The sequence below is a fragment of the Macaca nemestrina genome, chromosome 14 (genome assembly GCF_043159975.1).
Source record: "Macaca nemestrina isolate mMacNem1 chromosome 14, mMacNem.hap1, whole genome shotgun sequence".
NCBI classification, from domain to species: Eukaryota; Metazoa; Chordata; class Mammalia; order Primates; family Cercopithecidae; genus Macaca; species Macaca nemestrina.
The window spans coordinates 38,384,341-38,406,313 of record NC_092138.1 but is presented as its reverse complement, the minus strand read 5'-3'; the positions used below and the strand labels follow the sequence as shown (position 1 = coordinate 38,406,313).

Here is a 21,973-nt window from a genome sequence, read left to right as displayed (position 1 = left end):
ACCTCGTGATCTGCCCACCTCAGCCTCTCAAAGTGCCAGGATTACAGGTGTGAGCCACCGGGCCCGGCCTGTAAATTGTTAATAGTGTCTTAGAGAGATGTCAGAATAGTCATGAGGACAACATTGAGATTATAAAGAGAATGTTCTGCTTTTAAAATTCATTTTTTATTTCAACAGGTTTTTGAGGAACAGATGGTGTTTGGTTACATGAATAAGTTCTTTAGTGGTGATTTCTGAGATTTTGGTGTACCCATCGCCCAAGCAGTGCACACTGTACCCAATGTGTAATCTTTTATCCCTCACGCTGCTGCCAGCCTTTCTCTTGAGTCCCCAAAGGCCATTTTGTCATTCTTATGCCTTTGCATCCTCATAGCTTAGCTCCTGCTTATGAGGGAGAACATACAATGTTTGGTTTTCCATTCCCGAGCTACTTCACTTAGATAATAGTCTCCAATTCCATCTAGGTTGCTGCAAATGCCATTATTTCATTCCTTTTTGTGGCTTAGTCGTATTCCATGGTATAAATACACTACATTTTCTTTATCCACTCTTTGATTGATGGGCATTTGGGCTGGTTCCATATTTTTGCAGTTGTGAATTGTGCTGCTGTATACATGCATGTGCATGTATCTTTTCCTATAATGACTTCTTTTCTTCTAGGTAGTTGCCTAGTAGTGGGATTGCTGGATCAAATGGTAGATCTACTTTTAGTTCTTTAAGGAATCTCCACACCGTTTTCCATAGCGGTTTTACTAGTTTACATTCTCACCAACAGTGTAGAAGTGTTCCCTTTTCACCACATCTACACCAACATCTATTTTTTATTTTATTTTTTTGATTATGACCATTCTTGCAGGAGCAAGGTGGTATTGCATTGTGGTTTTGATTTGCATTTCTCTGATTGTTAGTGATCAGGGAGCATTTTGTGAGCATTTTTCCATATGATTGCTGGCCATTTGTATATCTTTTTTTGAGAATTGTCTGTTCATATCCATAGCCCACTTTTGAATGTGATTGTTTTTTTCTTGCTGATTTGAGTTTGAGTTCTTTGTAGATTCTGGATGTTAGTCCTGTGTCGATGTATGGATTGTGAATATTTTCTCCCACTCTGTGGGTTGTCTGTTAACTCTGCTGATATTATTATTATTTTTTGCTGTGCAGAAGCTTTTTACTTTAATTAAGTCCTATCTATTTAATCTTTGTTTTTGTTGCGTTTGCTATTGGGTTCTTGGTCATGAAGTCTTTGCCTAAACCAATGTCTAGAAGGGTTTTTCTGATGTTATCTTCTAGAATTGTTATGATTTCAGGTCATAGATGTAACTCATTGATTCATCTTCAGTCGATTTGTGTAAAAGGTGAGAGATGTATGAAGAGAATATTCTCTAATTCCACTTTCCTTAGCCATTTGTGACAGCCTTTCACCATTCCACTATCAATCTCTGTTGCTAGCAGTGATATGAGAAGACAGTCCTCGAAACTGAATATTTCTTTCCTGAGACTGTTCCCTTAGAGAAGAGCTAAGCTCCCATCATGAGACATGGGAGCCATATCTACTCACTGACAGACATCAGTGCAATGTCTGTTCCATTTAACAGCTTCATTCTTTTAATTGGTGACAATATTTATGCTGCCTAAGCCTGTGAACTAAACTTTTAAGGCAAGCCAACTTTGGTTCTAACTTAGGACAAAAAGGGAAATTTGGGTGTCATCCATATTCCCATGCCCAGAAATTCAAATCTGTTTTGAGTTTATGTACGAAAACTGTACTGGAAACACCTAAAATTGGTGGGTTTAGAAAGCAATGTATTAGATATCTCTTAAAAGTTCCTTTTTTTTTTTTTTTTTGGAATTTTCCCTCCATACCAATGAGCTGTTCTAGGACAGGGTTTCCCACCCTCAGCACTCCTGACATTCTGCATGGGATAATTTTTTGTTGGGGAGCAGGTAGCTGTTCTGTGTGTTATAGGGTATTTGGCAGCATCCCTGGCCTCTACCCTTAGGTGCCATGGGTTACCCTCCTTGTGCTGTGACAACAAAAAGTGTCTCTGGGCATTCCCTGGGGGGAGAGGGCAAAGTCACTTTCGCAGCTGGCCCAGAGGTTTGATCACCCTGAGGGTGGAGCTACAGATAAATATTACACCTGTGAGGAGGCTAAATTAGTTTTCTTTGAGCCATCGTAATGAACTATTTAAAAACAATTAAAAGGTCCTCACTTTATTCTTAAACTAATCTTAAGGAAAAAAGATCAATGTAGATTATTCCCTTTAGAGGGTGTTAAATTCTCCTCAAAGTGAATTTTAAAAATTGCTTTTCATAGTAAAGAAGTAAAATATGTATTGCCAGACTTTTCCATACTATGTATTGATAGGGCTGAAACAAATAAAATAGATAGAATAATAAATAAAACCTATTACCCATAACATTTAAAAAGATGTATTTTAAACAAAAATATTTTATATTCATTAAAAAACCCTGCTTTGATTTTTAAGATAATGGCAAGATCAGTTACATTGATGTAGAAATGATAGTTTCATATCCATGTATTCTTGAAAAATGCCAACACAGATCATGTAAAATGTTCTCATTATAAAAATAACTGTATGAGGTAATGCATATGTCAATTAGCTAAATTTAGTCATTCCACAATGTATACTATATATACTTCAAAGCATCGTGTTGTGTATAATAAATACATACAGTTTTGAAAGTCAATTTAAAATAAAACAACAAATTATACATTACTATTTAGGATAAGATCCTATTGTAATGTGTGCAGTGTGTCATCAAGGAAATTTTAAGGCTATACTTACATATTAGTTTATTGGTCATAACTAATGTCTTTAGAGCTTGATGAATGTAGGTTATTAAAAGTGAGATATAGGGAATAATATGAGATTTTGTAACAGGTGCATAATCGCTTCATGATAAATTAGGCTTATGATGATACTCCTGGCATGAAAACGTCTTGTCTAAACCTTTTAATCAAGGGCATATTAATTACTTCTTTTGATTGATTGAACAAAATATCCTAATACATTATTTAACATAAAAAAGAAATACCCGGCCAGGCGCAGTGGCTCACACCTGTAATCCCAGCACTTTTGGGAGACTGAGATGGGCGGATCACGATGTCAGGAGTTCAAGACCAGCTTGGCCAGTATAGTGAAACCCTGTCTCTACAAAAAATACAACAATTAGCTGGGCATGGTGACGTGTGCCTGTAGTCCCAGCGACTCAGGAGGCTGAGGCAGGAGAATTGCTTGAACTCAAAGAAGTGGAGGTTGCAGTGAGCCAAGATCATGCCACTGCACTTCAACTTAGGCAACAGAGTGAGACTTTGTCTCCAAAAAAAAAAAAAAAAAAAAAAAAAAGAAATGCCTGAGTTTCAGTGGAAAGTGACTAGGTTGCATATCTTTGCATATCTGTCTACATTTTGCGAGAAAGATCAGTTTCTCACTTTTACAATGTCTTTTTGGGTGAAAGGAACAAATACTAGAGTTCCAGCAGCATGCTGAATAGACATGTATTTTAATCGTCTCGTTGCCAGTTTCTACTGGCATCACATAAAACTAGATAGAAGCTATGAATGCAGTAATGACTGAAAGAAACTTTAGATTCTTTTTCTAAAGCTATCCTTCTTTGCAAATCAGAATTACAGTTCTGTTTGCAGGGGAACAAATAGATACAAAGGGAGATGAGGTTTTTTTCCTTTCTATCTGTTCATTTCTCACGGCATACCTCTTTTTTTCCTTCCCAAAGGAGAAAGAAACAATGAAGGTTAATAATGTCATTTTGCCATCCTTGAAAATAACTAATATTTATATGTGCTTCCAATGTAAAGCCACTTGAAGTCTTACAGAGATGCATCAATAATAACTTGGAAAGTGAATCATAAACTATAGAAAGCTCAGAATAATAGCTATTGACTTTTTTTCTCTGTCAGAGTTAGGCATATAAGGGATCTTTTAAGTGTCTATATTGATAGGAGTTGTTTTACTCTTCAGGTAGTCTTAAAATTCAGTTGATTTCTTCAAAGAATCATTGTGTGCTTATAGTCACCTGGAGTCTTCATATTAAGTCATAGTCTAAGCCAAAAATTACATGATTGAATTATCACTTTGTATTTATATGCAATAGCTCTTAAACTACCTCTTGTTTTTTTTCCTGATTGTCATAAAAACATGTTTAGGGCAAAACAGAAAAATTTGGAGTTTTTGATTTGATGTGCCAATTTTGTGGAGTATAATTTTGAGGTGTTATGAGTTTCTTACAAATAATTTCTTATATTTTTAGGTTTGACTGTTTTATTCAGAGGTGTCTGGTTTGTGGTGGTTTTTCATAGTTTTATTAAATTCAATAACCTTCTTCAATTGCCCCTTTTCTCAGTAATATTTTCCATAATTTACATTCAGGCTTTTGGTGCCCTGCATGTATTTAAGAATGTGTTTTCCATATCCCTCACTAATATTAATCGAATGTGGCCATTTCATTAAAACTATACAACTATACAAATTATTTCATGAGGCTGCTTAGACGTATGCTTGTCTTTTATGTCTATAGAACGTGGCAATCCTTTGCTGCCAGAAGTTCCTGTTCAGTAAGGAGAAATACAATAAAGTATGACACCCCGTCTTTAACGTAATCTTTCCTTTGATATTAAAGGAACATTCATTAACACTATTTCTATTTGGATATTTTCCAGTTTTATAGTCAACCACTTATTGATCTTCCCTTTGCATTCTTGATCAGATGAGATTGGGTGTGTTCAGGGTAGTATGGTCATAGACTGATCTTTCCTTTACATTCTATGAAGTAGTTTAAAAAAAAAAATGAAATCTTTTTTTTATTTGGCAGGATAAGGGACACGGATGGGTTAGTGTAGTAGTCTGCTTTCACACTGCTGATAAAGACACTGGGAAGAAAAAAAGGTTTAATGGACCTTTTCCACATGGCTGGGGATGCCTCACAATCATGGCGGAAGGTGAAAATCATGTCTCACATGGCAGCAGACAAGAGAAAAGAGCTTGTGCAGGGAAACTCCCCCTTACATAATAATCAGATCTTGTGAGACTTATTCACTATCATGAGAACAGCACAGGAAAGACCTGCCCCTATGATTCAGTTATCTCCCACTGGGTCCCTCTCACAACATATGAGAACTCAAGACGAGATTTGGGTGGGGACACAGCCAAACTGTATCAGTGAGTGAGTGATCCAAAGGTTAAATGGGTATCCTCATATAACACAGTGAATCTTTAGTGTCTGATTATCGGGAAGCCAAGGACTACAAGAACTAAGAAATTCTCACCTCATTGTTTCAGTCTATACCCTATACCTCTGAAAAAATACTGACTTTTTTCTGTTCAGTGCTGTAAACGTGTAGTTGTAGTCTGTGCTGTCCAGTGGGGTAGCCACTCGCCACATGTGGCTGTTTAAATTTAAATTGAACTTTAATAAAATAAAAACTTTACTTCCTCAGTTGCACTAGCTGTGTTTAAAGTGGTCACTTATTAGTCAATGCAGATAAAAAGATTTCTATCCTGCAGAAAGTTATATCCATCAGCACTGGACGATTCTCGTTTTATACAACATTAAAATATTTAGATGGCTCCCTTCTCTTGGAAAATCCACAAGTCAGTGAAATGTTGAAAATTTGCTTTTGGGTTCTCTTCTCTTTTCAGGTACTTGTGTTATAGCTGGACACTGAGGGCCTAGAGAATTCCTGGGGTGCCCCCTGAAACCTCTGCCAGGTGTGCTGTAGGCTCCAGACCCCTACTCTCCTTCACACTTCAGCCAGAGCAGCCCTGCTTTTGTCTGTTTTACAAATTGGAGATTCCTACCAGCACATCGTTTGTACAAATGGATCCTTCTCATAAATAATTAGAAGCCACATTCAGTTGATTTACAGAGGCCTGGTTTGGGAGGTAGATAAAAAGAAGTGATTTGGGGAAATCCTCCTTCCCATACCATCCCCCAACTTAATGCATATATTCTATGCATGTATGTTCAGGTTAAATGTCATTATGATATTATTGCTTCTGAGATGTCTAGACTTGAGAGGATGGGTTTGTTATGATAGAAAAATGAAAAATGTTCAGAAATAAATAATGATACCTAATTTTAAGTGACAGCAGTTTTGTTTGTTTGTTTGTTTTGGTTAATTCTTTCCTTTTCTGTTTCCGTTTTCAGAGAAATGATTTGGTTCTCTAACTTTCTCCTAGAGTAACCAGTGAAATTTTTAAAATTATGAACTCATAGATTATAATGTAATTTGTTGTAGTTCTTTGCAGTTATTATTATTTTTGTCACTCAGATTTTCTGTTTAGCTGATAGCCACCTCATCATCTTGGATTTTTTTTTTTTTTAAATATAGCCTAGTAGTTCTGAAAACTTCCTTGCTTCTGGTATGGCAAGATGTTGGCTAATTTTCTACATTTCCCATATAAAACTTTTCTGAGAGACTAGGCCCCAGTTTGTCTTTTTTTTAAAGAAAATTTTAATACAGTATTTAGAAACAAATATCAACAGTATAGAAAGCTGAAAAAAATAGTACAAATCCTTTAACATTCATATTGGTTTGAATATGAATATACTTATTACAGAAAAGTGTTACAATGGTAAGTTGAAGAAAAAGAGTTGGATAGGTGTCAGCTTATGTGAATGCTTGAAACCGTGATTTGTTAAGGCTTTTAGGCAAGTGCACTCTTTGTTGTTCGTTTCAAATTATATTACATGCATCGTATTGCCCTCTGAACTGTTAGTTTCTCCAACCACCCATGTACATACATACAAAAGCAAATATTCAGTTAATTGGAAATCTGCAAAATTATTGTTTCATAAGATCTTTGTGGTATGAGAAATAAGAAACCAGAGAGTTTTAAATTTTTTGAAATTTTATTTTAAATTCATATACATGGTTGAGTTCTATCTGCATGTCCCTGCTGATGAAAGACAGAGAGCCGGGTGCAGTGGCTCACATCTATAATCCCAGCACTTTGGGAGGCCTAGGTGGGTGGATCACGAGGTCAGGAGTTCAAGACCAGCCTGACCAACATGGTGAAACCCTGCCTCTACTAAAAATACAAAAATTAGCCAGGCATGGTGGTGCATGCCTGTAATCCCAGCTACTCAGGAGGCTGAGGCAGGAGAATTGCTTGAGCTGAGGAGGTGGAGGTAGCAGTGAGCTGAGATTGTGCCATTGTACTCCAGCCTGCATGACAGAGAATGAGACTCCATCTCCAGAAAGAAGGAGCAAAATATATGAAAATCAAAGGGTTGGCTTCTACTGAGGCTTTTTGGACAAATACTGAATAATGTGTGATGTAAGTTAGGTAAAACATGGTACTTTTCATATCACTGAATCTCCTTGCTCTTTTTTTTTTTTTTTTTTTTTTTTTTTCCGGAGTACTTAGCAACCCTTACTATAGATTAATGGAAGCTACTTATAATATTCTTTTATCCTCTTTATTTTTGGTTTAATTATTTTCTTAAGAATCCATTTTCATTTTTTGTACCTAAATTTAAATTCTACCTTACTGATAGGCAGCCAGCATTCCCTTTTGGCAATGTTGCTGTGTCATAAACAAGATAAGGAATGGAGATTAGCTGGAATGAACATTTAGAATAGATTTTATCTTCACACCTCTGATCTCCTTTGGGCACAACCCATTTAAGTATAAATATGTATGTTTATAGCTGCTTTCGTTTCTAGAGTGCTAGATCCTATCACTGTAGGAAGTCCAGGAGTAACAGTTGAAGGTTCATTTGAAAAAATTTGGTCTTCTTATGCACTTCAGCTGAGTAGGAGGAAAAGCCAAATCACTTCTTCCCTGAGCGAGCATTCATAGGTCTCCATCTCTGTGATCACACGGAGTCATTATGTAGCAGTTGGCTCTGATACGCTTGCACAGACACAAATTGAGTCCGACAGGACCGATGTCTTCTGGACTCTGCTGTCATTTGAAATGCTGGCATGAGGATGGGAGCAGTGAAAGCGGGAGGAGGGGGATGGGGAGGGGAGAGCTGATTCCTTTAGCACTTTTCCTAGGAACTTTTGAGATTTTTAACATTTGATAGCTGTGAACTGCTTGAGAAGTTGTTTTTCAGAGGAAATTGATAACAATAGCTGATTTGGAACAGCTGGCCAACTTCTGGATTCAAGAAATTTTCCAATGTACAACTTGCTGCTTCATGTCACCTGTCACCCATTTTTTTGTTTTTTAAAGACGCTAATAATAGAAGATTCCTCTCTTTCTTTTTAGTTTTATCTTTCCTGCATTCAAACTGCTAATGAATAGTAATAAAAAAGATAATACCTTTAAAAAATTTTTTGTTCTCACGCTGAAGCTCAGTTTCAGAAAAGACATACCATGGTATCTGTATTACAGTTATTTTTAAAGTACAAGTTATTTTAGTGGATTAGGTTATTTCTGGATATCTCTAGTATTTCCTGTCAAAAATTTTGTATATGTTTCAAATACTTCAGTATAAAAAAATTAAAGGTATGCAGTTTCATTTTGCAAATGAATACTGATAGTCATTTTCAAATTTTTTCTGCAGTGATAGAGGATGCAATAGGATGTGATCTACTCTCTCTTTTTAAATTTTTCATTAAGAGTGTACTCTGTATAAGAGTCTGTGCTAGATTTATTGAGGGTTCTATAGGTACAATTATTTAACACGTGAAGAATCATACTTCAAATGATTGCTTGGAGCCAGTCAGTCACTGGCTTCCTTCTTAATTCCTACCAGGACCACCATTACTCTTAAATCTTGTATCACTTCTCACCTGGAACTCTTGCTGTGGCCTAATAGCATTCTCTAAATCATCCGTGGTCCAGTTGTCAGTTAATCTTTCCAAAGCCTTATTCTATGTTGTTCCTCTGCTCTGAAACATTAAATAGCTCTTTTTGTAGTTTGCCGAGTAAAGGCCATTTGACTTAGATCACCATCCAAGGCTCTCTGTGACCTATTTTCTTTTTTTTTAAGTCTGAATCTTTTTTTTTTTTTTTTTTGAGAAGAAGTCTCACTTGTCATCCAGGCTGGAATGCAGTGGCAGGACCTTGGCTCACCAAAACCTCTGTCTCCTGGGTTCAAGTGATTCTCCTGCCTCAGCATCCCGAGTTGCTGGGATTACAGGTGTACACCACCAAGCCCGGCTAATTTTTTTTTGTATTTTTAGTAGAGATGGAGTTTCACCATGTTGGCCAGGCTGGTCTTGAACTCCTGGCCTCAGGTGATCCTCCTGTCTCGGCTTCCCAAAGTGCTGGAATTACAGGCGTGAGCCACCGTGCCTGACTCTGAACCATTTTCTTTTGTTTCATCTTCTGGTTTTCCTAATAGAAGATAGTTTCCTATGACTTCAACCAGAAGGTTCTCAAAGTGTGGTCTCTGGACTAGCAACATCAGCATCTCCCAGGAACCTGTAGAAATGCAAATTTATGCAAATGTGTGACTCAGGCCTGTAATTCTAGCACTTTGGGAGGCCAGGAGTGGTGGCTCATCCCTGTGATCCTAGCACTTTGGGAGGCTGAGGCAGGCAGATCACTTGAGGCCAGGAGTTTGAGACCAGCCTGGCCAACATGGTGAAACCTTGTCTCTATTAAAAGTACAAAAATTAGCCAGGCATGGTGGTGGGCACCTGTAATTCCAGCTACTTGGGAGGCTGAGACAGGAGAATCACTTGAACCTGGGAAGCAGTGTTTGCAGTGAGCTGTGATTGTACCACTGCACTACAACCTGGGTGACAGAGTGAGACTGTCTCAACAACAAAAAAAAGCAAATTGTTGAATTATTGGATCCCCACCACAGACCTAGTGACCCACAAACTGTGACGGTGGTACTCACCCATCTGTTCTAAGAAGCCTCCCAGGGGACCCGATGCATGCTGACCTTTGGGAGGCCCTGTTCCAACCAAACCAGGAAACTCACGTTTTCCAAAGGTCCTTTCCCACTGCCCTGCCTTTGCATAGAATTCCTGGAATGCCTTTTCGTCATCTTGTTAAAATCCTGCGTAAACTTCAAGGCCTAGTTTGAGACACTATTTCCATGATGTCAGTCTTGATCCTATCTTTTACAGCATTATCTGGTTTTCCTTCCTGGAACTAATCACTTATTAAATTATACTAGTCATCTGGTATACCTGCTTTATTTTCCCTACTAATCTGGAAACAAAAATAATAGAACCTGACTCATCTTTCTACCTTGAGACTCCTTGTGCTGTCACTCTTGATGCCTTGCACACAGTGGGTGCTCTAAAAATAGTTTATGGCTTCTTGATTTTACGGAGAAGATTGAGGAAATTAAACCATTGCCCAGGAGACATATAAAAATCCTGTTAAATGAAAGAGGCTCATTCTAACTATTGTTTTGACTTATTGATGCCAAACTAGATTTGAACGTTGATGTGTCTTCAGGGAAGAAGCCAAATATGCTAGTGTAAAAAATTCTAACCTCTACTGTTTACCTGGAGAAGTTGAATTAGTCCTGTCATTTCACCTGATGCCAAGAAAGCAGCTTCCATTATTGTGTCAGTAATAGACTTTTATCCTGCACGAAGGAACTTCTCTTAAATCTTTCTCACAGCATTGGTGTGCTTCTTTCCACTGATGTATTTACGTAATGTTTCATAAGAAGTGTCAGTTCTTTTTCAGGTTCTTTGCCCAAAAGGTGGCATAAGCAAAGAATGAAATTCAAGGTGATTGGGCCTAAAATTGGGATTGCGAGAGCTCCCACATAACACCAACTAAGACTCCTACATTTTACAAACCAAGTTATTTCCTTCCTAATACAAAGCACGACCATTACAATTTATTGTGTATTGTCAATGGATTGTGTCTGTCATGGTGATTGTGATGGAACCGGGGGGGAGGAGTAAGAAATCTAAACATCTTTGTGTTTTCTTCCTTTTCTTTTCTCTGCCTCCCCCCTTTCAGGCTCTGAAAGTGTTCCAGCTGAAATTTCAGATCGGACAGACTCGCTGCGGCTCCGGAGGCAGTGATTCCAAGCTGCTCGTGCGCGCTGCTGCCAAGCTGCAGGATGGTGCACGTAGCCCGGCTGCTGCTGCTGCTCCTCACTTTCTTCCTCCGCACGGATGCTGAGAGTAAGCCATTCTCCCCTTCTCTAGGGGGCTGTGACCATAATGAGTGGTTTTGTTTGCCGTTGGCACCAGGCTCGGGGCCTCTGAATACATTTCCTTTGGAAGTAAATCCTGAGACACTGTGGGATCCTCCTTGGCTACCAGCCAGCCTTTGAAAGAGATTATTGACGTGACTTCCTCACCATTTCCTCTCCCTTTTAATACCCCTTTTCTTGTGCATCTAACTGCTCCTCCTGTTTATTTATTTTTTTTTATACCTCTTATCAGCCTGGTAGCAAAGATATTATGAGACCAAGAATATAACTCAAACAGGTTAACCAGTTGGTGGTGCCAATAAGTAAACATTGTTCAGACTCACTCAAAATTTCTTTATTTTTGTGGATTGTTCCTTGTTTAGAAAAATGCACAATGTCACATTGAGCCTAATTAAACTTCCAAGCCCTTGTAGCTGTCATAGCAGCTGTTCTAATGTACTGTTTCCGACAGCTGTCGTCGAGTACAGTATTCAAACAAATCAAGCAGAACTGACAACTTTGTGGCTGGATGAAGGGTCTGGAAGTATGAGGAGAATTCTGTGGACTAGAGACACCAAAGTTTGGATTAATGAACTCAGTTTATGAAACTGCTATTGTGGTCAGTTAGCTTGACAATTAATGAGAAGATCACGTCTCCTTCCTAATTAGGAAATCATTAGGTCTACCTTGTTTACATGCATTTATTTTCCCATCTGTCCCGCGGCTTTTTGGAAGAGAAAGTACTGGAGAAAGGCATGTCTCGGCCTTGTACTCCCTGACGTGTGGGGTTCCTCGGTAGTGGTTTAGTTCATACGTGAGTTGGCCATTCTCTTTGGGAATCCCCTAGTATCAGCAAAATGTGTAACATCTGCAGTCATTAACGTTTCTCTCCACTGACTATTTCAGTGAGATTAAATTTGATTCATGTTAAGGATGTTTCCAACACAAGGATCCTGTGTCATCTCGGCCCCTTCCTATTAATTGCATTTTGACAAGAAATCCCTCACGAGCCACCAATTGCTTCATTGAAATAGGAGCTCTATTTTCTACAGAGGTATTTTGAAAAGTGAAAGGAATAACATTAATAATAATATACATATGTAACATGCATGTTTTAAGCACAACATTCTCTGGTTAATAATGTATATAGTTTCCTAATTAGCACTTGGGAGTGTCAATTTAAGGTGAAGCCAAGGAATTTCGATTCTAATGCCAGCAAATAATTAACTGGGAAAAGACCCAAATATAAGATGTTCTTGTTATTTTAAAGCCTTTTATATCAAAGCTTATTTTAAAGGTGAAATCTAAATTTAGTTTATTAAAGAGAAATTGAGACTATGGTTTTATTATTTTTGCTTGGCTAGAGTGCAAAAGTAAGTTGTTTCACCATTGTTAATTTTTGGCAGAAGTCCATTTAGACCCTGGGAGCCTACTTTAATGTCAGATCATAGCTACAGGGTTTCTTAAAGTTACTAGATATAATTATTGTATGTCCATGAAGTTACCTTTCCAGATGAGCAAAAACGTTCTTCTAATGAGCAGTGCTGCCTTTGCTTAATTCTCTGGTGAAAAGTGGCAGACAGATGTGGAGTTGAGAAAGGAAGACTTTTAAAATTATGTTTGAAAAAACAATCTTTTATGCAGATAACCGTCATCTTACTGGTTTTCTCCTCCGTCTTCCTCTTCTTCATCACACTTCTTACGCTGTGTAGTCTTGCAAAAGAAATCACAAAGGCCCTTGTTAGCAGTTTTTAGTTAAGATATTTATCATGCTATATGTTTTGTGATATGAGCTTTCAACCTTAAGATGTCACTTGAAAAAGAATCTACTCCCTCTCACCCTTCCCATTATAGCTAAAAAGAGGAAACAGGCTTCAACTTTGCCAAATCAATTTTGATTAGCTTTGTCCTTGTCTAATCAGCCTCCATGTAGTATATTTTCCTTTTCACAGATTCATTTGGCACTCTTGAATAGCATGTGTATTCTGAAAGTTATTGATGAAAGAGGAAAATTTAACCATATCTTTTAAGGTACATTTTAAAAGAAAAAGGAATATCCATTTGCAATCTACCAGAGGATATTTGTGGTTTGTGAAAGCACATGGTAGAGTTGGAGATATTTCAGTCACTAAAAATGTTTAAAAACAATTGGTAAAATAGGATCCAGATTATAACTTATCAAATACTGTCATTACCTTTTCTTCAAACACTCAAAGATAAAGTTATAAGTAACACTAAAGAAAAATTTGATTTATTCACTATCATATAAAGATAATATTTTTCAGGCTTTTATTGCCTACCCAGGCAATAAAATACTACCAGAAATACTGATGTATTTCCTTATGTCTTCATTAGCACATCTGGCCTTCTTTGTTTTCCCTTTTACCTAACTGTGTTTTGTACTGATCCAAAGGATCAAGAGTTATTAACAGTAGCTTGTCAGAGCCATTTTGGAACTCTGAAATAATTTTTTCAAATGTTTGTCCTCCTTTGAAAAAGAAGACTCTATGGGGGTGGGAATGGAAAGAAGCCACTCTAGTTTGCCGTGTTAATCTAATGTGCCCAACTCACTCTCTTTGGAAATGATTAACTCCAAAAAGCCTGGGAGTCAGGGTTATAATCTGCTGTATAGAATGTCATAGCAAAGTACTGGGTGTGATGGTGCATTAAGGAGGAGAGCTCTTATGAGCCTTGGTTCAAACCTAGGTTGGAAAATTGTGATAATATCCCTCAGCAGAAAATTATAGTCTTTGCCATTGCCAGTTTAAAATGCCCTATATATCTATCCACTATTATTTTAAAAAGCTAGACGTGTGTTTGTATCTGATTTCTGTTCATTCTGGTGTCTTGAATGGCTCAGATGATTTTGCTTGTTGTTTCTTGAATGCATGTCTGGACAGTAGACCTGTGATCTCAGGCAGAGGCATATGCTACTTCTGTTCGAGCAGCACGAGTAGCTCTTCTTCAGAGCTGGCCAACCAGTTTTGTGGTTTAGGTAGTGCTTCGAGAACCATTCAACTATAACATGCATGCAAATTAGAGATTCATGTAGATTATAGTAATGTAATCCTCAGGTGAATGTTTTTCTTCTGGAGGAGTTTTCATAATAGCTTCTGTTTGTTTGCAATTTACCAGTCTTTAGAAAAGAAAAACTAAATACAGACCAAGAACCGGTTGTTAGCATCTTCTTTGTCAGACCAGTTTCACTCTAACGAAATCATTTGTAGCATACTCTTACATTCTAGACCTGAGTTTACGCTGTGGTCATTATAATTAGACCTGAGTGTTTGCGTGATCTCACAAATAAAACTTTTTTTAAATTATAGAGACACACCGTTGATAATTTAATTCCTCAGATGGTTTAGTTCATCCATTTACTTGTTGCTTTTTGTCATTGTTCCACTTCAGATTGTGAATACGTCCTCATTCTCCTTCCTTATTGTTAAAGAGCCTTGCTGTTGTCACTATATACTCGCAATATATCTGTCCCTTATGGAAGCAGTGAGTCCCTCCTCATCCCCCTTTGGTATTATATCACTGTAGCCCATGGAGTTTCTTTATTTCTTTGACATTAGAGCATAGACTGACATCTGTGTTGCAAGGTAATCATTTGTTACCTTAAGTATTTCCTGATGGGCAGCATAGAGTGATGGTTTAGAGTGTGAACTCTGAAGCCATAGTCTGGTTTTGAAGTCTGGCTGTCATTTGTAAATCATGCTCAGCCTCAGTTTCCCATCTTTGTCATTTTGATCAATCGTGCTCTTTGCTTCGGTTTTCCTATTTTTAAAATGTGGATGAAGGTGATGGTCATGACATAATACTCCTGGGTTTTGCGAAGATTTACTGAATAAACTCATACATCAGTAGATAAATAAAACTCATACATCAGTAGATACCACAAGGTAGGTGTTTCATGAATGTTAGCTGTTATTATATCATTATTCAACAAGATTTAGCAAACAGTTTTATTGAGCACATGTGTGAAGCACTGTGCTAAAGTGTTTTTTTTTTGTTTTTTTTTTTGTTTTTTTTTTTTTTTTAATTTGACCTAGAGATTATCAAAATTTGGATAGTGGATAAGCCAGGTTTTCTTGTAGCAAGTTAAAGTCTCCAGCTTGCTTCTCTGCAAAGTCCTATATGTAGGAGTTCTTATAAACCCTTGCTTCCGGGCATTAAATTGAAGATCAAGAGGGGAAATATAAAGCATATCTGCTTTAGTCAAGTGGTTAAAAAAAGCTTCTTAGAATTACACATTTAAAATTAATTTGGCTTGGGTAGAATGGATAGTAGAAGGTGTTTCCGCTGTTTGTACGGTTGCCTCTTATATACATTTTATTGAGCGGTTCACAGGAAGGAACTATAGAAATTTACTGTAGGTAAACACAGTAATACAGTGCCTCTTCAGAAAGCTGAAGGTAGGGGGTGAGCTTGTTGAGAAAGAGAGTGAGTGGCCGTTGATATGACCAGGAATTATCTTGCAGGAAAAAAATTAAAAAAAAATTTTTTTTTGAGACAGTCTCAGGCTGGAGTGCAATCGTGTGATCTCAGCTCACCGCAACTTCCGCCTCCTGGGTTCAAACAATTCTCCTGCCTCAGCCTCCCTAGTAGCTGGGATTACAGGCATGTGCCACCATGCCTGGCTATTTTTTCTGTATTTTTAGTAGAGATGGGGTTTCTCCATATTGGTCAGGCTGGTCTCGAACTCGCAACCTCAGTTGATCCGCCCGCCTCAGCCTCCCAAAGTGCTGGGATTAGAGGCATGAGCCACCATGCCCGGCCCCCAAAATGTTCTTAAGTTAGATTAGGGTGATGGTACTGAGTATAAACATAATATACTAAATACCATTGAATTGTATGCTTTAAATGGGAAAACTGTATGGTATTTGAATTATATCTCACTAAAGTTGTTAAAACAAGAGAAAAAAATAGCCAGTTGTGGTGGCACATACTTGTAGTCCTAGCTACTTGGGAGGTTGAAGAGAGAGGACTGCTTGAGCCCAGTTTAAGGCTGTAGCGACCTAGGATGACATCACTGCACTGCAGCCTGTGTGACAGAGAGAGACCCTGTCTCAAAACAAACAAACATACCTAAACCAAAACAAAAAGCAATTTCTGCTTACCCTAGTTCTTTGGTTAGAGTCCCTTTAGTATATGTAACCTGAAAGTAACCTGTATGTTTACATGATAAACATGTAACCATGTTCATCAATGCCTTCTAAATTAATAGAGGTGTGGCAAAATTACTCCCTCTTCCTTCCTCCCCTCACTTTAAAGTAGCTAAATTAGCAGCACCCAGCTGCCTGCAGCAAGGAACGTATTCCAGCTATTTTACCGATCCTGTAGCCTCATTGTGGAGTTTCTGTGGCTTTTTGAATTAATTGCTCCCAGCAGAGCTGTAGCTACCTAGTAAGATTAAGAATATGTCACAAAATCAACACATGTGTACACTTCAAAGCATTTTTTATTGAGTGTAGTAGGACTTGCTTTTTAAAACAATTCCAAAGTATGACCTGTTTGTTATCTCTATTTGGGAATAGGCCCTAAACTCTAAGGATGGAACAATATCAAAAGTATTTGTGAACTAATTCTTATTCTTTGTAATAGTCTGGTGGTCTTTGAGTCTACTGTTGTGTGATCTCCTGGTTTTTTTTCCCTTAACATTCTTAACTTCTTTCATTTTCCTCTCATTCAGTTACTGCGTACCTGATCTATTGCTTTTTTCTTTTCCCTTTCTTTTTTGAGACAGAGTCTGGCTCTACTGCCCAGGCTGGATTAGTGCAGTGGCACAATCTCTGCTCACTGCAGCCTCCACTTCCTGGGCTCAAGTCATCCTCTCACCTCAGCTTCCTTAGTAGCTGGGACTATAGGCACGCACCACCATGCGTGGCTAATCTTTTTTTTTTTTTTTTTTTTGAGATGGAGTCTCACTCTGTCATCGAGGCTGGGGTGCAGTGGTACCGTGTCGGCTCACTGCAGCCTCCATCTTCTGGGTTCAAGCAATTCTCCTGCTTCAGCCTCCCAAGTAGCTGGGATTACAGGTGCCCACCACCACACCTAGCTAGTTTATATGTATATGTATGTGTGTGTGTGTGTGTATACATATATGTGTGTATATGTGTGTGTGTGTGTATATACGTATACGTATATACACACACACACACATATATACATATATATATTCAGTAGAGACCGAGTTTCTCCATGTTGGCCAGTCTGGTCTCGAACTCCTAACTTCAGGTGATCCACCCGCCTCAGCCTCCCAAAGTGCTGGGATTATAGGCGTGAGCCACCGTGCCCGGCCTTCTTGGCTAATTTTTGTATTTTTTTGTAGAGATGGGTTTTACCATCTTGCCCAGGCTGGTCTCGAACTCCTGAACTCAAGTGTTCTGCCAGCCTCAGCTTCTCAAAGTGCTGGGATTATAGTCTTGAGCCAGCACACCCAGCTGTACCTGACCCATTTCAAGTATCCTTGACTTACTTGGGAGCCCCATCCCCTCCTGCCCACATAGATGTGTTTCTTGTTAATTCAGAAACTCCAAGCCAGCCTCTATTTTGAAGTGAAGAATTAACGGTAAAAGTCCTGTGATTGGATGGAGATGCCCCTTTAGAACCAGTTCTTTAACCTGTAATTAATATTTTATTTTTTCTTCAGTTTGCTTTAGCTTCACTTATTTCTTCACCAAACGTATGTGTGAATATGTGTGTGTGTGTGTGTGTGTGTGTGTGTGTGTGTCTGCTATATGGAAAGCTCTGTGTGAAGTGGTTGGAATATAAAAATTTTAAACAGTGTGGACCTATACCAGCCTGTAATCTATCTTCAGAATTCATAGCTAGTGTTTAGGATGCTCTCAAGCAATCTTCTCAGACTTTCTCTCCAGGCAGTAAGTAATGCATAAGTAATGCATAAAGAATGTGGACCCTATAGTAGAGTGCTTGCGTTCAAATCCTGCCTCTGCTGCATAATTACTGTGACCACGGGCAGGGTACAAATCTCTATGTGTCTCTCATCTGTAAAATGAAGATAAATATAGCACACACTTGATATAGTTATCATAAGGACTAAGGAAATAACTGTTTGTAAAGCATTTTGAATAATAGGATTAAATATTCACTAAACGTTATTAGTTGCTATCATGCCTTTTTTTTTCTCATTAACTTGTATCATTTCCAAATTAGAAGCATCTATGTTTAGATCTCTGTTGGCATATATTATCCCATTAACTTCGCAATTTGAGCAGAATCTTTTAAAAATGTCAGTATGTATATTTACATACATTTATGATTTCAAAGGACATTGACTGATTGGTTCATTCATGTCTTTCATTTATAAATGTTTATTGGACACATTTCCTGTGCCAAGCATTGACTTAACTACTGAGGATAAAATGTGGAGAGAAAACAATATGATCCCTGCCCCTGAAAAGCTTAAACTCTAGTTGCATAGCCAAATATTTCACATTAATTTTTAAAATTTACATTTTCTAACAGTAACAAGTATAAGGGAAGAAAATAGGCAGCCAAGTGGCTCATCTGTTCTGAAAAGTAATACACAGCTTTCCTGAGGGAGTGATTTAGTTTTTCTATTTTGAAATAATTTTTACGCTTAAAAGACATTACAAAAATCATACAAGAATTTCCCGTGTAGCTTTCATTCAGTTTTCCTAATATTAACATATTACATAATCACAGTACATTATCAAAACCAGGAAGTTAACTTTTGCACAATACTGTTAACTATATGTGTTATATGGATTTTACCAGTTTTTACATGCACTTATTTTTAGCTATTATTATTTATTTTGGAGACAGGGTCTCACTCTCTTATCCAGGCTGGAGTGCAGTGATGCGATCTTGGCTCACTGCAGCCTCTGCCTCCTGGGCTTGGGTGATTCTCCCACTTCAGCATCACTAGTAGCTGGGATTACTGGCACATGCCATCACATCCAGCTAATTTTTGTATTTGTTTTAGAGACGGGGTTTCCTCAAGTTGCCCAGGCTGGTCTCAGAATCCTGGGCTCAAGCTCTCCACCCACCTTGGCCTCCCAAAGTGCTGGAATTACAGGCATGATAAAAATAAGTGCACCTGGCTAAGTGATGGAGACTGGCTAAGACAAGGCTTCCTAAACCTTGTTCAAAGTCTTGGTTTTTATTCTATGAACTGCAGGAATCACTGAGTTATTTTTAAGCTGCTATAGGAAGACATTTACATTGTTAAAAATCAATGAGGCTGCATGGTGGAAAAATGCTTGGAGGGAGGCCAGCCAGAGTGGCCTTGAGATCTGTTAAGAGGCTGGTTGGAAGTTACAGAGAAGATTTGCTACAAGGGACTGGGGTGATAGAGGTTAAGGAGGCTAGCCTGCTTGACATTTAAAAACATTTTTTTAAATTGACTTTTGTGAAGAAGGATTGTTCTAAAACTTGAACCGCCAACAGATTGTTAAAATTGCGAGTGAAGGACAAAACCAAGTTAAGGGAGCTAAAGTGTATTCAATACCTTGTAAGTAATCCTTTGTTTTTAACATGGCATTTTATAAATTCCCCCCAAATTTATCTTTACTCATTCTTGTAATTTCACTTTTTAATCATGAAGTTCAGACAGTTTTATTTAAACTTATCTTTTTGTTAATATCTGTTAAAAATGTGGAATCCAGAATCAGTTTAAAACTAAATCAAGTTCAGTGCCTCACTACAAAAGACATTACAATTTAGCTTTGTTCTCTCACAAAAGTTTTAAATTCACTGCACAATTAGTAATAGGTTTGCAAAAGTCAACATGGTACTGTGGCAGTTATTTATAATCACTACAGTTATTAAATCTGACTTTAAGATACACTAAGTACTTATATCTTCAGGTTAAAAAAATAGCACACAGTCTATTACTTTTAAGCTAAAAGTACACAAAGTATAACAAATCTACTAAACCAAGGACTTTTTCTTTCTTAGTTTTTTTTTTTGTGTGTTAAGACAAATATATAAAGAAACATATACTTAAACCTTTTTAAGATGCTTATAAAGGAGGGAGAGAAAAATAAAATGCCATTGTTTGTCACTAAAAAAATTCATTTAAACCTTTAACCTACAGTGATTTTAGGTTGATGCAAACTCCTCTAATATCTATATTTATCTTTTAAAACAAATTTAAATAACATTTCATTTAAAAGTAATAATACTTTTCATTTAACACATGACTACTGTGTTATACTTTTAACATTTAACACATGACTACTACCTCCAATAAGCCAGATCCAGATTCCTGTTGCCACAGAATTTATATTCTAGTTGGGATGTTGTGAAAAAAGGAGAAGTACAGCAAGACATGGCTATGGGCAACAAGTCACTGAACGGTGTGACTTTGGAGAGTGATAAATGCTGCAAAGATCTTAAAACAGCACAATGTAATATGAGAGTGAAAGAGAATATGAAGGGAGAGGATAGGACTCGCCTTCGTTTGTCAAATGTCAAGGAAGGTGTTGCTGAGTGAGATACAACACTTGAGCCGAAGAATGGGAAGGGTCCAGCTATGAAAAAAATTGAGTTCAGAGTATCCAGGCAGATGGGGAGTGACTGTAAAGACCTTAGTGCAAGGAGGAACCTAGTGTGTTCAAAGGACAAAATAAGGTCCAGGAGACAGATCATGGGGCCCTGGAGGTCTTATAAAGAGTTTGTATTGCTGGGCTAGGTATTAAGAATCTGTGTAGGGAAACAGATATGTTATTGGGCCATCTATTTATGAACCTTGAGTTGGGTACTACTGTTCTCTACTAGAACAAAATGTATATATATTTTTCTACAAATAGTGCATTGAAAGTTTGGTACAACCTCCTGATCAAGTTATAAACTCACTGTCTAAACAGCTTAACTGAAATTTTCTTTGCACCAGCCAATATAGACTTAGAACACCAAAGACTTTGGTAAATAAAAGCACAAATGTCTGCTTTTAGCTCGTTATCTCTGGCCCGTTTTTTTTTGTTTTTGTTTTTGTTTTTGTTTGTTTTTTTTTAAAGCAGATGATAGTTTTACATTGGAAACCTGTGATTAAGTCTACACTTTCCTTCATCAATATCCATAGCTGCAAGATAGTGAAGGAGGGTACATTTGTAAAGTAAGGCTGTAATTGGAGGGTGATGGTCGACATAGAATTGCAGGGAAGAGAGGAACTTCAATAGGGCTTTTCCCTGTATGCTTCCATTTTGTCAAAATTAGAGCAATAGGATTCCTAAGTGATTTGTAGGTTGGAGTCCCTATATAGATTAAAGCTTTTAAATAAAATATTTCCTGGTAAACTTCTTCCATTTAAGAAAAAAAAAACCCTTTATTGTTTATATGATTTAACATACTTGGATTTGTTTTAAGACCAATGGGAGTGTAAGGTAATACATAAAATGATTATGAAACCATAACTTAAATGTTTTATCTAAAATAGTAGATGGTGTTAGTAACCAGATTTGCCTTAAATAATGGCTCCCTTGCCTACCAGGAACAATTTTCTCAGTTCTCCTGGGAGGGGAATTGAGAATAGGTAGGAGAATTCTGACCCTTTGGCGATGCTCATAGCTCTCACAGGTTCCTATGATGTTTAAATAAGATCTTGAATGTGAAGTCCTGTGAGGTTCAGTTTTCATTCCTTTGTCTCTCTCCACACACACGCGCGCGCGCACACACACACACACACACACACACACACGGAGTAATACTCAATATATGGAGAAATCAGCTGTTTAACATTTTTGACCTATTGAGATGATTTTTCATATCAAGGAATTCTATCCAGAAAGGAGCTTACAGCCCAGTTGTGACAACCAGATGATCTGTCAACATTGAGAACTGTCCCCTGGGGGCAAAATCACCCAGTTGGGAAGTG

The 21,973-nt window shown here is 37.7% G+C and overlaps 1 protein-coding gene across 46 annotated transcripts in view; it reads left to right on the top strand.

Moving 5' to 3' along the window:
* The window catches only part of LOC105489121 (protein tyrosine phosphatase receptor type D), a 2,338,800-nt gene that overhangs the window by 1,905,337 nt on the left and 411,490 nt on the right, over positions 1-21,973 (top strand). For all 46 annotated transcript variants that reach the window (XM_011753819.3, XM_071078808.1, XM_071078779.1 and 43 more), the window contains one exon: positions 10,935-11,101. In XM_011753819.3, the coding sequence (XP_011752121.2) occupies positions 11,038-11,101 (64 nt within the window). In that variant the 5' untranslated portion in view covers positions 10,935-11,037. Of the gene's footprint in view, positions 1-10,934; positions 11,102-21,973 lie in introns of those variants that run through there.